The 17,654-nt window shown below is 36.8% G+C and overlaps 1 protein-coding gene across 1 annotated transcript in view; it reads right to left on the bottom strand.

The window, feature by feature from the left end:
* Positions 1–1,927: 1,927 nt before the first annotated feature.
* Positions 1,928–17,654, bottom strand: part of LOC109240158 (probable thimet oligopeptidase) — a 32,110-nt gene continuing 16,383 nt past the window's right edge. The window contains exons 7-20 of the mRNA XM_019406784.1: positions 17,251–17,328; positions 16,858–16,950; positions 16,451–16,531; positions 16,187–16,349; positions 15,966–16,086; positions 15,803–15,872; positions 15,623–15,730; positions 9,224–9,321; positions 9,096–9,141; positions 8,602–8,698; positions 3,934–4,007; positions 3,753–3,857; positions 3,204–3,284; positions 1,928–2,360 (exon numbers count right to left, since the gene is read on the bottom strand). Coding sequence (XP_019262329.1) covers positions 2,253–2,360; positions 3,204–3,284; positions 3,753–3,857; positions 3,934–4,007; positions 8,602–8,698; positions 9,096–9,141; positions 9,224–9,321; positions 15,623–15,730; positions 15,803–15,872; positions 15,966–16,086; positions 16,187–16,349; positions 16,451–16,531; positions 16,858–16,950; positions 17,251–17,328 — 1,323 coding nt within the window. The 3' untranslated portion in view covers positions 1,928–2,252. The remainder of the gene's footprint in view (positions 2,361–3,203; positions 3,285–3,752; positions 3,858–3,933; positions 4,008–8,601; positions 8,699–9,095; positions 9,142–9,223; positions 9,322–15,622; positions 15,731–15,802; positions 15,873–15,965; positions 16,087–16,186; positions 16,350–16,450; positions 16,532–16,857; positions 16,951–17,250; positions 17,329–17,654) is intronic.

The raw sequence follows: 17,654 nt of genomic DNA, 5'->3' as shown, positions 1-17,654 counted from the left end.
CGGGCCGCTCGCCTCGGCATAATCGCGCGTAATACTTGATATGAATTCAATGTACCCGTGAGTTTTTTCTAATTTGAGATGTGATCGTTTATTCGTTGTTGACCATTATGTATTCCATTTGAGGAAGTACCCGGTATTTGAGGCCTTCGTGTTTACTTTTTAGTCGAGGATTGCATTATGTACTTATATTTGTTCTCCCTATTTTACCTGTCATGCCTCATACCTGTTTATTTTATTACATCTGATTTATTGTACCGCTAGTAAGTGTCTATGTCGATCCCTCGTTACTACTTCTTCGGGGTTAGGCTAGATACTTACGGGGTACGCATTGATTCACATTCTCATAATATACTTCTGCACTAAATGTGCAGGTAATGAGACATGCACATTAGATATATGGATAGGAGACGTTGTACTAGTATCTACAGGCCCTAAATTATCAACAGGCTCTCCGAGCACGTTAAAATTTCGTCCCAGAGTCGCTCCCCCGACCAGAACACTTATAGGAGCTCCTGTGTCAATCACTTCCATTCCTCTCGTTAGACCATCTGTAGCACTCATAGCTACAGCCCTAACTCGCTTATTTCCTAATAATTGTTGTACCTCACAAGGCGCGTTGGCGCAGCTGCTGAGGGGACTTTTTTTGGTGAGCTACATTCCATGCTACGATCCGCAATACACGGAGTCTCCATCATATCCATTTTGTAGTGTTGTATGTTTCTAGTAGATGCTCATGCACTTGTGACACCAAATTTTGGGATTTTCTAGTAGATGTTTATTGACTTGCCTAATATTGTAACCTTCTTATTTTATGTTTTATTAATATTTTGTATATCCACGATTTTCTAAGCATTAATTTTCTCATTAATAAAAGCCTTGATTTTAATAGTAATAAAATGAATGGCTAAATGGATAGTTCACCGCTGGCTTGTCTAACGGCGACGTTAGGCGCCATCACGGCCTATAGTAGGAATTGGGTCGTGACAATAACACTCAAATTGATAAATTTAGACAATTGAAAAATAGTGACAAAATATTAAGCCAATTGATAAGTTGAATAAAAAGTCATATTATTAAATGTGTAGTACTAAGTACTCTAATTTAATAAAGAATAAAATAAGAAATAAATAATTTATTTGATTACCATGTGATGTGTATTCTTTAATTTTGTATAGATTTTTATTTTTTACACATTGTATTAAAAAATAAAATATCTAATATGTATATCAGATCATAATTTCATAAAATGAATATTCTTTAAAATTATCGCCACATCACACAGATTCTAATACTAGTGTGTCAAATTATACGGTTACTGTGAAAAATTGTGCAATATTAGTGTATATAATTTAAAACCCTTTTAAAAGTTGTGTTTTAAGTTTTAACCCGAGCAAGTTGAGAAAAATTGCTCGATATCTAGAACCATTGACCAGTAAATTGACACCACCTGCCTTACGACTCTTATGTTATTGGATTAGTTGCACCAATCATACAATCAAATTAACATGTGGTGAGTGTAGAGAGAACCAGTTTGGACATAAGAATTTTCTTTCTTTTTTTCGAAAAAGTTTTATTTTTTTTTCAAAATCAGTGTTTGGCCGTAAAATTTTCAATTTTCACTTTGAAAAAAAGCTGTTTTTCAAAATTTAAAATTCAAAAACAACCCAAAATTATATTCATGTCCAAACACAACTCTAATTTTCAAAAACCATTTTCAATTGAAAAAAAAAATCACTTTTTTTTTGGAAATTTACAATTCTTATGTCCAAACTGGTTCTAAGTATGGCTACCAAAATATGTAAAGCCATTTAACCAAATACAATCATGTGGTTTCAAAGAAATTTAAAACCTGATTTCCTCCACAGATTCTTCGGGCGAAATGACGGAAGTTTCCAACGTTCTTACGTTCATACTCTTTTTGGTATTCTCTTACCCCCGGGATATGATACCTTATAACTTCAGAATTACAAGTTATTTTGTTGTACTTTGGACCTTTCCAAAAATTTTGGGGAAAAAGAAAAGGTACCCACGAATAGAGAGAATAAATATTAGCAACAGTTCAACCACAGTTTTTCAATGGTTGTAGTTGAACTGCCTTTGATTTTACATGCTATTTCCATTTCTGATCTTTTTTGTTTCTCCTCCTAAAGTATTATCATAATGGAAAATAGTATATTTTTTGCCGGCAACTATAACTTTTACAGGATGGAGCAGAAAAAATTCACCCTGCTTTACCAATAGTGAAACGAACTCTAGTTTGTATCAGCTTTGCTGTCAAGAAAAGCTTGTATTGATGGGTCCCTCCCAAGAAATTCAGATAACATTTCAATGGGGTCTTTTCCTCCTCCTGGGGCCAATACCTACCCACAAAGTGAAAATGAAATAAATTTTAAAGTGCTAAGAAAGGAGAGCTTTCTCATGTCATTACTTTAGAAAATGAGCAATTCAGCAGGGAACTTAGGATGTGATCCTCCCTTATAGTTTTTGGAAACTGCATTCACTTTCTGAAAAAACATGAAGACTTCCTCAAACTGAGTCGGCGATCATGAAACTAAAAGACCTATAAAAATTGTTTTTAAGTAAAACTCAATACTCATAGCCAGAAAGGCCCTAATCTTGTGAGGGGCAGGTGTTTATACTTCAGCCGTAATTGGAGAATGGAGTAATTGCATGCAGACAGGTTCTTTAGTGTGCAGTGAAATTTTAAGTTTCAAGTTTACTGACGATTGGGGAGGGGCGTCAAATTGATAGAAACATAGCTGAGTGTGGATAGAGACAGCAGTCCTAGTGGCTAAGAGGAATTCATTCGGTTAGATGTGGAATTTGGAAATTGTAGTAACATAGGAGGATATGTCAGATGCTGCAATAGTTGCAAATCTAGACTACCATTGACTTATGCCTCGGGGTTTTTTTTTATCAGTTATCCCCAAGGACTCCTGCCTCAGATAACCACAAAAAGCAAAGGCAAAATTACATCTCCAATTGCAAAAGCTAGTTCTGGTCTTTAAACATGCAAGAGAAAGAGCGATCTATCCATGTTAAGTTATTCGCTGGGATCACTTGATACTAATCACTTAGGTTTTATGGGAAAACTAACCCATCCTTGCAGAATCAGACATCATATGTGCTTAAGTATTGTCGATCTAAACATAAAATTCAAGTGTAGGAAATGGAAAGTACAATCTCAGGGATGTACTTGGTACCTTATTCCTAAATTGCAAGCCTGCTTGCAGGTTGAAAATATCATCATGAAACTTCAACGCAAATATATCAGCAGCAAAGACCTAGGAAGCATTAATAAATTTATCAAAACCATATTACCAAATAGAATATGAACACTCCAAACTCTACAGGAATTCTGCAATACTTATGGCAAAGCTTAGCATGAGGTAGCTGATGATGCATTTAGCAAAAATAATAAAATACACCCTTCGCTTCATTTTACATGGCGATGTTTGACCGGGCATGGAGTTTAAGAAAGAAAGATTTCTGGCACATACCCAAAATTGCTCTTAAAACATGTAATCTTAAACATGCCATGACATTTCTATGGCTATAAGAGCAATGCTATTAAGAGTAAAATAAAAAGTTCAAAGTTAAAGAGTTTCCAAAGAAAGAGTGCCATATATAATGAAATAGAGGTAGTAAATGGAGGAAAAAGAAAGCAAGTAACAATCTATTAGGCTTTTACAGGCACATCCATGAATGACAAACTTGTCAAGTAAACAGATAAGAACGAGGATGAGCACAACCTCACTCCAGATGTGACTGTAGCAAGTGGCCTCATAGCCAATAGCAGTTCGTGGAAAACATGAAGCTGGGTTTATTCCTTCTAAAAGCGGTAAGCCTACCATAACCTGGAGAAATGGGGAAGAGCTTACGACACAAAATATATTAGGGTTCCTTCCAATAAACAACAGTGACAACATATACCTTCGGATAAAGATGCTTGAACAGCCCACTAATGTCAACATTCTCAGTAGAATGAATAATTTGATCGAATAGACCTGAAAAGATGAATGTGAACTCTTTAAAGTGACCCTCTTTAAATGACACAGTCTAAGAGGCTTGTGCTTCCTTCTGGTGCATTGACCAACCTTCAACTGTCCAAAATATTTGTTTCCTACATTTTGTCCCCAACTAATTTATTTTAAGCAGGATAACAGTCACTGGCTTCATTCTGAGTGGTAAGTGCAGCCCCCTCCCCCACCTCCACCCCCACCCCCCACACCCAAAAGAAAAATAAAATAAAAGGACATCTGCAGCAAAAACTTGAAACCCAAGATCTATTTGATGGTATATATGATAGCATTCTAAAAATTCATGAGTCCTACCAAACCTTTAACTCAGAGACCGCTATTGCATATCTTATGCATATGTGAATTAAATATGCAACAGTTTTTTCAGAGTGTTAGAATAGTCATGTAAATAGGAGTAAATAAATAACCCTAATCCAATATATATTAGGAGTAGGACATGTTATGTGTGTGTATATATATAGGGCTCATTGTAACATATGTCAATACATCAATAATATATTTTCTCCCGTGCATTCTCACATGGTATTTTCACCATGTCCCTCACTGGTCCTCGTATTAACTACATATGTAACAAGCTCGGTACATATGATTTATATGCACCAGCTTGAGGGGGAGTGTTAGAATAGTCATATAAATAGGAGTAAATAAATAACCCTAATCCAATATATATTAGGAGTAGGACATGTTATGTGTGTGTATATATATAGGGCTCATTGTAACATATGTCAATACATCAATAATATATTTTCTCCCGTGCATTCTCACACAGAGCAAAAGGTAAATTATAATTTTCAATAATATAGGACTAGGGCATTGCATTTTTCACATAAGGTGCAGATTACAAAATATCCCTTTAGCTAAGAGGGGAAACTGATGAAGCCCATAAACCAAATACTATTACACCAAAGAAAAATGCAAACATGAGGCGTTCAACTGATGAACTGTTGTTCGACAGTCTTCAAAGCACCTGCCGTTCAAACCCAAACGAAGCACAGAGGAACGGTTTCCCGAATGTCTCTACCTTCCGTTTTCCTTTTTTTTTCATCTTCAGCGCCAAAAGCACTGTGATATGGTCATATCATTGTCATCTATTTCATTCACATATATTTAGGAACATATGCCACATTTCAGTTGCAGCTTTCCAGTACTGGAACAGGTGATTAACACTTCTCTTCTTTTCACACATAAAAAACATCTGTTACACATTATTATTTCTCCTTTCATCAGATTATCTTGGGTTAGGCAAGCTTCATTTGGAGAGACTCATCCAAAAGAGGAAACCCTTGGAGGGGCCAGCACCTTACACGCAGATTTAAGTAAATTTGTCGTTTTTGGTTTAAGGTCATCTGAATTAATCATTTTCTCACACCTCCCAAGCCCTTTCACACAATACATCCAATAAATGCAGCAAGCCATGCATCCAAGTATCCAACTATCCTATAAATTTTTCCTCAGATTAATGCTCCAATTATTACAGTCCTGCAATGAGCAATTGTAGCATCTGGATTTACAGCTAAATTGAGCTATCAGGGTTAGTCTCCTTCAAGAGTTTATTTCTAAGATAACAACCTTTCCAAAATCTTTTTCGACCATCTCCTACTTTTAAGTAGGTGTATATTTGGAATGCTGACCAAAGACTTCTGTGTGTCCTCAGACCATATCCATGACAGGGTTTGAGTTTGTCTTGTTGCACCAAGAGTGCTGTTTCCCATTTTTAGCACTTAACCCTTCTCCAAGGTAAATCTCCGTCTTGACTATATCACAAAAACTATTTAAATAGCTCGTACTCTGTAATCTTAAGTTCCTTACACCAAGTCCATCCTTAGTTTACACCTCTTTCACCTTCTCCTATTTGACCAATATCATTTTATCACCCCTTTTCCTCAGAGGAAGCCTTTTCATAGTCTATTCAGTTGGTTCTCCACTTTAGCAGGTAAAGGAAACAAAGACATGGTATACATGGAAAGATTATCGAAAAAACTATTTGCTAAAGTTGCTCTTTCTCACTTAGACAAATACCACATCTTCCAACTTGATAGTCTATCTGCAGAAGGAATTGGCGAAATCGGTAAAGATGCATAGAAGGAAAGAAAGCGGCAAAAACAGGAAAAAGAAACGAAAGTGGAGTTAGGGCTTTTGGTGCAATGAAAGGTATTGTTTGAAATATAAGAAAATGTAAGAGACAACAAAGTAAAATACTTGGTCAATCCAAGGAGCTTTTAAGCAGAAAAGATATAAGTTAGGGTGCCAATTAATGATTTTTGGCTTGTTTTAGTTTAAAAGCACTTTTGGTGTTTATCAAACACCAAAGATAAGACAAAAAGTGCTTAAAAAGCTAGTTTGACCAGCCTTTCAAGGGGGTTTGGATAAACTTAGAAGCTGGTTTTAAGCACCTTTTGGCTTATTTTAGTGTTCGGTAACACCAAAAGTGCTATTAAGCTAAATGTTTTTATGCCAAAACAAATCAAAAGCCAGAAGCTGCACACCCCAACATGGCTTTTCAACTTCAAAGCTCCTTGTGTTTGATTAAGTATTTTACTTTGTTAACCCTTACAGTTTATTATACTCCCAAAAATACCCTTCACTACACCAAAACCCCTAACTCTACTCTCGTTTACTTTCTCTCTTCTGTGCCTGTCTCTCTGCTTATTTCCATCTCTGCCTTTCCATATCCACCGGGTTCACTGCTGCCATTGTATCTCGTCACTGTCATCCCATTCCTTTGCTTCCATATTTGACCAGTTCATTTGGATTTATTAGTTTCCTTACAAAAACATTTCTGAAACCCAGTAACTTTTATAGGATCATTGTGAAATCCAACTAAAAAAACCCAGAAGCAGACTCGTGGTGATTTTATATCTTTTGCCCGCATTTGGAGGCAGGGGGGCAGGGAAGGAGATCTATTTTACCAGCAAAATATTCCTTCAACACTAATTTTCTTTTGGCGTGAAGGGACAGTTGGGGAGGTAGGAAAGCCCAAAGTAGCTACGGAAATTGCCTTTTTGGACCTCCAGTGATTGATAAACTATGTTTTGGTACTCAGGATATCTTACTGAGAAAATTTAACCTTCAATTAATTGAAATGTGCATTTTAAGTCCCTCCTGAACTAGACTCCGACCAATTTCATGGTTTACTCTTAAAACATGTGAATATTAGTCTTACATTATGTACTATGCCAAGTGGAGGCCATTTTAGTGCTTATGTTCCCCACAGAAAGGTGACAGTTGCAAACAAACTATATCCCCCTAAATTTGCAGTAAATAAATATCAATATAACCTCCATGTAGCATAGTAAATGTAGGCACGTGGTTCAGTAGTTAATATTCTATTGAATTTGCGGGAGGCCATCAATCAAGAGAACAAAGTCGATATTTCAATTAAATGGAAGTTAAATATTGCTTAGTTAGATATCACGAGAACCAACAACAAAATCTGAATGAAGGAACCAAAAGTGCAAATTTCCCACGGAGGAAAGTGATGTTTGATCAAAAGATAAAGGCAAAAGTCCTTAAGCCAGGACTGAATGTGAAATAGGTGAGCTAAGATGACCTTACTTCTCTCGGATCATGCATACATAAATTATCTCAAAATTAGGGGTGGCAATTTGAGCCAAAACCCATTTGACCCGCCCAACCGGCCCAAGGTAGGGCTGGTCATTGACCCACCCATTTGTTGAACTCAGCCAATCTTGACCCAACCCATTTCAGTTCATCTAAAGTTGAGCTGATTTTTAGCCCAAGTTTTCCATGAGTAACTTTGCTAAAATATATTAAAAATAATTTTTTTTTTTTTTTGTTTGATATGTTAAATATGACCATAGTAAAAGGAAAAAGTCTTATTTGATAATTAAAAAATTCATAAGAACACAATAACATTAATTAAAGCTAGGTAAGAATTTGGCGGGTTGGGCTATGACCCAAATTTTAGCCCAACTTGACCTAGCCCATCTCAGCCCAAGTCACTTTTGGGTGGGTCAATAACCCGCCCATTTATTGACGCAGCCCATTTTAACCCGTCCAAAATTAGCCCAACTCGCCCATTTGACACCCCTAGTCAAAAGCAAAGAAATGTTTAGAAAAGACTGAAGATCAGACCTAGTGAAGGGCTGATAGAAGATCTGATAACACAAGGTAATGGGATCAGGCCAGAAGCAGGACAAATCCAGAATGTTGAGCAAGTAGGGATGGCATACAGGTATTTGTGATTCTTTTTATCAAATGACCTATAGTTATTTGTGATTATTCTAACATGTTACGTTGCACATTCTAAGATTATATCATAGAAATATGTGGGAAAGGAGTAAGCATATCATTGAAATAGTGGCAATTTAATAAGGTATGCATGACTAGGAAAGCGCAGTTGCTAAAAAAATTGCAGCAGAAAGTGTATCTGACAGAATTCTTATATTTACTAAAAAATCAATTAATGCATGCTTGTGTTGAAGACTACCAATTTTAGTATCTAAAAGGACCCAAAAGAACAGAATAGGTTATCCCTTCATGGATTAGAAGAAGAACCAGTAAATTGCTAAGTTTTAAACAAGCTAATAGAAAGACTTACAATAAAAGATCTCCTGTTTTAATTTCAGTGCTGAGAAGGAGCATCGCCATTTCTTAAGCGATTTACAAAGTTCATCTTTGATGGGCTTTGTGATATCCTACAAAAGGTAAGTGACGCCGATAGAGTATAAATATTATCAAACTATCGAAAAAAGAACGATTACCAAGTTTGTTGGCAATAACATCAGGTCAAGCATAGTTTCTGATTTGAAGCCAATGTATCAAACTTGAAATCTATTGGTTAAACTAGCATGAAGGTTAACATAAGCAAGTAAAAAAGCAAATGCATTCCTTCAAAGTAACCGTTTTTCTTCCTTTTTTTTTTTTTTTGAATGGTAAATGCTACTCAAAAGAACATTTCTTGCGACAGAGAGAACAGATGGAAGAGCAAGGAAAAGCAGAATAGTAGCAAGTCTGAATATCTGACATATTTTAAGTCTCATCTTACTGGAAGTATAGAGAATGGATAGAAAGTACAGTGGAAGTATGGATCACCTGATGAAAACCAGAGATCAGTCTCAAAGAGAGGCTTTCATAGCACCTGGCACGAATAATTCAAACTTATAATACCATAAGCTAACGATACAGGGATCAATTTAAAGGGCAAAGTGTTAAACACACACCAATTCTCCATCAAAAGGGCGGGAATCTCCACAAAATCAGGATCCAGGCGCAGCCCCGAGAATTTGGCAAATGATGCACAGTTGCAAATGTGATGTATCTGAAACAAATACAGGAGCAAGAACACGCTTAGCTGTTCCAAAAATTAACCCGGTGTGTGGATGAGATTTTACATAGAGAAGTACATGAGGTAAACTTTATCAATATGGGTACCACAGCTGAATGATAAGCATCTACGAAGTGGTTGCCCATCATATTTTAGCCAAATAGCAGGAATAAATACAGACATGAATTGATCCTCGAGTTAGGTCTCCTTTCGACCATAAACAAAGTGACTCTACTTTTCAATTTAGTAATCGAGAAATTCCGAAGGGCGAACTAGCGCACTGTTCGAACTCGGTGGATAATGAGCGCGTCCCTAACCCTTCTCTACTAAAATACCACACTTTTGTCTCTGACATGTTTCAAACACGTGATGTGCAAAGTGACATTACTTGTATCATAAAATTATTCATGAAAGAGCATTTTGATTTTAATCTTTAATTCAATGGTGGAAGCTAAATTCTCTATCCATGAATATGAAAGGAATTTATATCGTTACAAGAAATCTATCAAAGGAAAGAAATCAAAACAAATGAAAGAGAGTATTACAAGATCTGCTACATGTATTGATCTAGTAAATGTATTTAGACTATATTTACAGCTAATATTCTATAATACTCCCCCTCGAGTTGGAGCGTAGATGTTGACCATGCCCAACTTGTTCCAAAGATAATTAACTCGAGTTCTATTCAGCGCTTTGTGAATAAAATCAGCTAGTTGCTCTCCGGTCTTTACATAACTAGTGGAAATCAGGTTCTCCTGAATCTTCTCACGAATAAAGTGACAATCAACCTCGATATGTTTGATTCTTTCATTGATATACTGGATCAAGGCGATATGCAGAGCGACTTGATTATCACACAAGAATTTTGCTGGTATAGGGTACTTCAACTCAATTTCTATCAAAAGGTTATGTATTCACATAATCTCACCCGTGGCTGTGCCATAGCTCTGTACTCGGATTCTGCACTTGACCGAGATACAACATTTTGTTTCTTACTCCTACATGATATAAAATTTCCACCAACAAAGACATAATAACTGATAGTCTAAGTTGCTCCGACACGGCAGTTCAGATGCCGCACCTGTGTTGACACGACACTAGCATGGGTGTGGGCATGGGATCCGTACCGGAATTGGTCAAATAATTTTGGATACTTCGACCACAACGGTGGAAAAATTCGAGACGAAATACAATTTGATCCGGAACCGAAATTAGGGTAAATTTGAAGAAATTAGCATATCTTATCTAGGAAATCAATCATTTACTTATCTACAACTTGAGAATAAAAAATAAATCCACACTTTACAAGCTATACGTGAGTATTCCATAAAAATTCTCATAATTTAGAGATACTTCTATATTTTTATTTTTTGGAATCATTTTTAGTCGGATCCTCGCACACGTATCCGTACTAGGATCTGTATCCCTAATCTTAGAATTTACATCTTGAAGGATCCGACCTCTAGATCTGTACCCGTATCAGACCTGCACTTGTATCCGAGCAACTTAGCCGGTAGTAAACCTTCTACCAATTTTAGATCCAGCCCAATCAACATTTGCAAAACACCCAACCCGAGTATGTTCGCGGTTGCTATATAATATGCCAAGCCCAGGAGCTCCTTTTAAGTATCATAAGATCTGTTCTAAAGCTGCCAATGATTGACCGTAGGCGCAGCAATGAATTGTCTAACAACACTTATTGCAAAGGCAATATCTGGACGAGTTATCGTGAGATAATTTAATCTCCCAACCAACCTCCTGTATCTTTCTAGATTGGTGAAGGGATAGCCGTCATCTTTTGTAAGATGCACATTTGGAACCATTGGAGTACTACGAAGCTTGGCCACCAACTTTCCAGTTTTCGCAAGTAAGTCAAGGTTATATTTTCTCTAAGACATGAAATTCCTTTCTTCGTTTTAGTTACTTCAACTCCCAAGATGTATTTTAGTTGCCACAAGTCTTTTGTATGAAACCTAGTATGTAAGAATAATTTGACAGAAGATATTCCTGCAAAATCACTTCCTGTGATGACAAAGTCATTAACATATACAACGAGAAGGATAATGCCAACTACTGACTTACATGTAGAAGACAGAATGATCACATTTGCTCTTTGTAAGTCCAAATTCTTGAACTACCTCGCCAAATTTTTCAAAACAGGCATGAGAAATCTGCTTCAGACCATACAAGGATTTCTCCAAGTGAAAGACTTTCCCATACCCCCTCTCCCCTGAGCAACAAAACCAGATGGTCGCTCTGTGTACTCTTCCTCTTGAAGATCACCATAAAGAAATATTTTTTTAATATCCAACTGATGTAAAGGCCAATGCTCGGAGGCAGCTAAAGAAACAAACAATTGAACAGAAGTGAGCTTGGCCACCGAAGAAAAGGTGTCTGAATAATCTACTCCATAAGTTTGAGCATACTCTTTAACCACGCCTTAAGCCCAGCCACAGAACCATCTGGATTTACCTTGAATGCAAAGATACATTTGCATCCCACTGCCTTCTTCCTCTTTGGTAAGTCCACCAAATCCCAAGTGTGATTTTCATCTAGCGCATGGATCTCCTCAAGCATTGCATTGTATTATACCAACCAGGGTGATTCGAAGCCTCCTTAACTGTCTTTGGCACAGAGATAGAGTCTATAGAGGTAATCAAAGAGCTAGATGCAAGAGATAAATGGTCATAGGAGATAAAATTAGCAATGCAATAAGATGGTCATCCTTTTCAACGATACGTAAATAGACCCTGATTTTCCCACTCCAATGTAAATAATTAGACCCATTTAATTTATACTCTGTAATTTTGGATAATGTTGGAACTATTCTAGTCACGGAAGCTTTATCATCAGACGTTTTTAACTGATATTTAGTCAAGAAACTTATGAATAAAAGTAAAAAATGAACAATCTGACACCTAAAATTGGTTGACAAAAGCAAGATGTGAATGATACCGAATAAACAGCACGCACACAAAACAACAGCAATCCGACACCCAAACAGAATCTGATAGTTGTAGAAGCACAAAACAAATTTCCAGATTGACTGTCTTAGAAGTATAGGGAAAAATAAAGCCAATCTGGACGTGAAGATTAAACTCCAAACAGTGTTTTAACACCAGGAAAAACACCTGGTATATGCTGGAATTGATGAGGTGATGCCGGAGTGTGAGAGGCAGTCGCGAGGTGGTGTGTGTGACTCACTCGATGCCTACCCTGACGCCGGGAAAAAATTCTCAGCATAAATTGAGCCTTAGCAGCTTTGATACCATGTAATTCAATGGTAGAAGTTGATTTCTCTATTCATAAATATGAAAGGAATTTATACAGTCACAAGGAATCTATCTAAGGAAAGAAATCAAAACAAATAAAAAAGAATATTACAAGATCTGTTAAATGTATATAGAATGATCTAGTAAATGTATTTAGACTATATGTATAGCTAATATTCTATAACATAATCTTTTTGGTCCTTTAACTTCAACTATGTATTGGCAACTAGAATTCTTCGTGCCAGAAGGTGAATGTCATTTGATGTAGTGATGCCATTACATAAGGGCAAAAGGAAATCAACCCATATGATAGGGGGAAAAAGGAGGATAAGAAAAGAAAGGAGACAAACACTTGTTAGATCTGCATCTTGTCCCTTACTTGACTTGTCTTAGCTGAGAGAACTAGATAGAGAACAAGAATTCTTTTTACCTTGATAGAGGTGGTGTGTGGTCCAACTTATGCACACCATCTACCAGGTACTCACTATCTCCAACCACCACAAGTATCGGTAACTCCGTTCACAAAGACTTAATAGATGTAGAGAATAGCTTTTTTGCCTCTGCTAGGTTTTGTACAATTAAATATGGCAACAATTCATACTATGTAAATATAGAAGGATACCCAAATCATGTAATTAGGTAATTAGGAGATTTTGTAGGCTTGTAATTATAGCATTTCCTTATTTGTATTTCTTTCGAAGGTTATTTAAACCCAACAGCTTGAGCTTTGAGGGAATAATCAAGCAATCTATTCTACGAATTCTTTCTTCTCTTCTTGTCTTGACATGGTATAGAGCCAGGCTCTTCGCCAATTTATTTTTACCAAATGTTGGGTCCCCGTCTTATATTGTCAACACTCTAGATGTCCAGTCCCGGGCATGTTGGTGGTGAGAGTGTTGAGTTCCACATTGGCTGTGGAAAGCGAAATTGAACTCCTTATATGATCTTGGCAATTTCTATCTCATAAGCTAGCTTTTGGGTTGAGTTAGGCCGAAGACTTGTTTCTTTATCAATAATATGTGAAAAAGTTGTGATCAAAGAAAAAGCTATTTCACTTCCAAAATAGTAATATTATCATATAAAATGGAACAACTGGAATATTCTATATTTTTTTGTTGTTGTACACAAATGAAGTACTATATTACGATAAGAAATAATACAGTATACGATTATCATTTACATTCTTACATGTTCTTACTAAAACAATAGTATCAAAAGTTAACATAACAAAACAACACTGAAGAAAAATTGAGACAATTGGGATTATTGGAGGAAGTCTAATATTGGCTATATGCAATAAACTAATAGAATATTTGGTATGGACTTTAATTATTAACGAATACGAAACCATTAGCACCCAAAGGATAAGCTCTAATCGGGAATCGAAATGAGTTGTGTAGGCTAGAGAATAGGAAGGGGGTTAGGAAAAGGATAAATGGAGGGGAAAAAAAGAACAGAAGAAGTGATTGTTAATGATGTTAGTTGTTGTCTTGTTTTTGGTTCTAGCTTTGCCTTTAAACTAGGTCCTGTTATGCAAGCACGTCACATTGTAGCTCCAAAAGGGACCAGCGTGGCCGTGAGCAAATGCAAATAAAATTTTAAGGACCAAAGGCACAAAATCTGACTTAGAGGACAGAAGAGTTTTGGGGCTTCTGTGGTTAGCCATTCAATTTCTGTTACAGCTCAAGTCTATGGTACGTACTGTTCCCTTTGGCCCAACTGACCTCATGGATTGGCCTCTTTGGTTACATCACATTGAGCTAACAAGCAGGCGTACCATGTGTTCTTATATAGCACATCACTTTTGTCTCCCTTTCCAGTGCAGGATAGGTGTCATGCATTCCATCTTTATTAGTCTGTTAGCCTACAGTCTGTTGGTCCTTCTCCTTAACACGTCCTTATCACCCTGCTCCTTCATGGGCATCACATGCACCCATCTGAAGAACTCAGCGTCCTTGTAGAGGTTTGTCCCATTATCGTACCCATAGTACATATTGTTCGCATTAACCTAAAAGATGTCACAAATTTGTGTCTTAAGTTACTCCATATCGAGCCGAAAAGCCTGGGTACCATGTGAACTTTTATTTAGCAGAGAAATCTCCGAGGACCAGAGGTGGATGATTGGAAACTCGGAGGATAACGGGTCTGCCCCTCTATCCTTCTCCACTTAAATACCTAAGTTTTGTTTGCGGCAGATGTGCGCCTAATTCACACATTGGCGTACCATGAACTTGTGCTCTGTCTTTTATAGCACATCACTTTTCTCTCTCTTTCTAATGTGTGATTTGTCTAAGATATCAAATGCACCTCTTCTTAGGGAGCTTGCTAACCTGGAAGCCTGTCAGTCATTCTCCTTTGACCCGCCCCCATCAGTCCTCCCTCATTCATGGCGTCACAATTTTACACGTGATACTTTTTACTCCACCAAACACATATACAATTAAGAATAAGATAAGCATTTCTCTCTGGAAGTCTTCCAGTAAGCTTAATGTCAAAGGTACGGCTCTATAGTTCTCCTTCATTGCAATATAAACAATAAAGTTTCATGGCATCATACTTCAATTCTTTGGTTGAAGCACGGCTTTCATTTTTAACAAGTTCAGATCAGGCGATTAATCACATCTGACATTTTTTCTTGTTACCACTTTCCGAGCTGCAGACGATCCTTATATGTAACAAAGGCAGCTCAATAATGATTTCAACATGGATTCGACCTGAACTAAACCATTTTTCAAAGGACTGGCAGTCACTTGGATTAATTCCAGTGCACCCCTTGACTAACAAGTTGTGAAGCTGGCAATGGCTCTTAGCCAGTGCCCCACAAGGTTTTTCCTCAAAACTGAAATTATTAGACAAAACAATAATCACAAGATCGGCTAAGGAAAAAGGACATACTAGTATTTAATTGGAAGGGAGGTGCCAGGTGACATTGCTCTCCAATTGTATTATAACTTGACAGGAGAGAACTGGAATTCAGACTAGTGTTCTAATTTTTCACTAGGCATGAAAGGAAAGTCACATACCACATGACCAAATTCATGGAAAAGATTCACCACTTCGGGGAATTGCAACAACCCAGGGTGACCATCAACTTTCTTTTCAAATTGAGAAACAAGTAGCGCCACAGGAACCTGGATCCAAGGAAATTTCGTTAGTGAAAATCTAAGAACTAGAATCAGGCAAGTGATACATCCAGCAGTTACCTGTCTTGAACCATTATTTAGTAAACCATTCTGAAGAGCTATGACACAGGTGTGCGCATATTTACCGACTCTGTTAAAATTGCAACGAATTTTCAGTATTCTACCATAAAGTTGATAAAGGAAGCACATTGAACTGGAAGAAGAAGAATCGAGCTGGGATAACCTGGAGTATAGATCTAGGTAAAAATAACCAACAAGTTCTTTAGAACTTAGATCTGAAGCTGAAAATAGCTGCACATCTGGATGCCAAACCTCAGCACCTTCAACTTCCTTGAAATCTAAGCCTAATATTAAATAAATTATTATTATTATTATTAAATTATTGTGCTATGAGTAAGGGAAAAAGGATCAAAGACAGCACCAAATACAATTCGGGGTGATTACCAAATAAGTCTTGGCAGATTTTGAAGATGCCGGACAAAACCAAATTGATAGGGAAGTACTGTTTAATTACTCCAAAATTCATACGGAATTGTTGATCTTTGACTCTTTTGACATAGTATGGAAGATCCTCCATGCCGAAAGGACATTCGCCTTCCTCTTTCTTCTACATTACCAGAACACAAGAATCTTCAAGAGGTGAAGCATATAGGTGAAACAGACAAAAACATAAGTTAAAGTGTCAACATACAGGAAATTTGAAGTTACCTTTAATGCTTTAACCATCGAAAGTTCCCTGTAGGCTAAATCATTTAAGCTAGCAGAGAGACTCTCCAAGAACTCAAACACCTAATAAGTTTGAAAATCAAGAGAAACAGCAAACCAAAATTCATTTTGCAAACTTGTAATAAATATTCCAAATATATAAAACATAGATTGTTACTCTTTGCAATAGTGGAAATGATAGATATTCAGCACCTCTTAACATTTTGTGCATGATCCTTCTCTTTTATGTAGTAGTAGTCAGAACTATTAAAAGGAAAGAAAGGGTAATGACGGAATAGAGTAAAGAGAGACTTGTATTCCTAGGAGCCAAGGGAGTTGGGTATTCTTCTTGAGGGCAAATTATTCAAGTTCTCTAAAGAATATCAATCTTCAATGAATTTTGCACCAACCTTAGAGGAAGACTTTGCCATTCTAACATCAGTGGCATAGTCAGCATAATTTGCAAAGCCAAGCAATCTAGCAAGCTTGTGCCGCAGCTGAATCTGAAATTGTACAAGAACATGATTATTAACTGGAATTTGAATAGGAGGAGAAGACAGCATATTAGTACATTGGTCAGTCAATCTGCATCCATCAGGAACTGAAGTGTACAGTAAGTTCATCGTAATCATCAGCATTTTCTGTGAAAACAATATTCTCCACAGACAACCAAAACAATCGAAGTAAAAGCTCATAGTACATTCGGTTCTCAATATAATAGAACTTCTAAGACTATCAAGTATCATGTCAACTTGTTTTTCTATGCAAATGCTCAGAAACTGCAAACTTTTGGGCATTCATACCAGCTTTTCAAGGATAGTAACATTGGCTTCACATCTGCGCCCATAGGAAATAGCAACAGCTCTTCTGGTTGATCCCACCTTCAAAGACAAAGAACTTCTAAATCACAAATGTTTAGGATGGTTATCAAGGAAGACAGACAAAGAACTTTCAGAAGTAACATTTATGCATAAAATAAGACCCTATTTCAAGATGTACATTGAAGAGATAATTAGAGACTGAAGCAATAAAAAAAAAATACATGGTGAGGTATTTCTGTCAGGAACTTGAATTTTGAGCAAGGATTTAACAGCACCGCAAAACACAGCTTGGCTCAAGATAAGTAATAGAATTTGCTCCCAAAACGGGTCCAACAACCAGCTTAAGTCCACAAACGGGCTGCTGTTTTTTTCTTTTTTTTTTGGGG

The sequence above is a fragment of the Nicotiana attenuata genome, unplaced genomic scaffold (genome assembly GCF_001879085.1).
Source record: "Nicotiana attenuata strain UT unplaced genomic scaffold, NIATTr2, whole genome shotgun sequence".
NCBI lineage: Eukaryota > Viridiplantae > Streptophyta > Magnoliopsida > Solanales > Solanaceae > Nicotiana > Nicotiana attenuata.
Note: the sequence above shows the minus strand (reverse complement) of the source record. Positions and strands in the feature narration are given on the sequence as shown.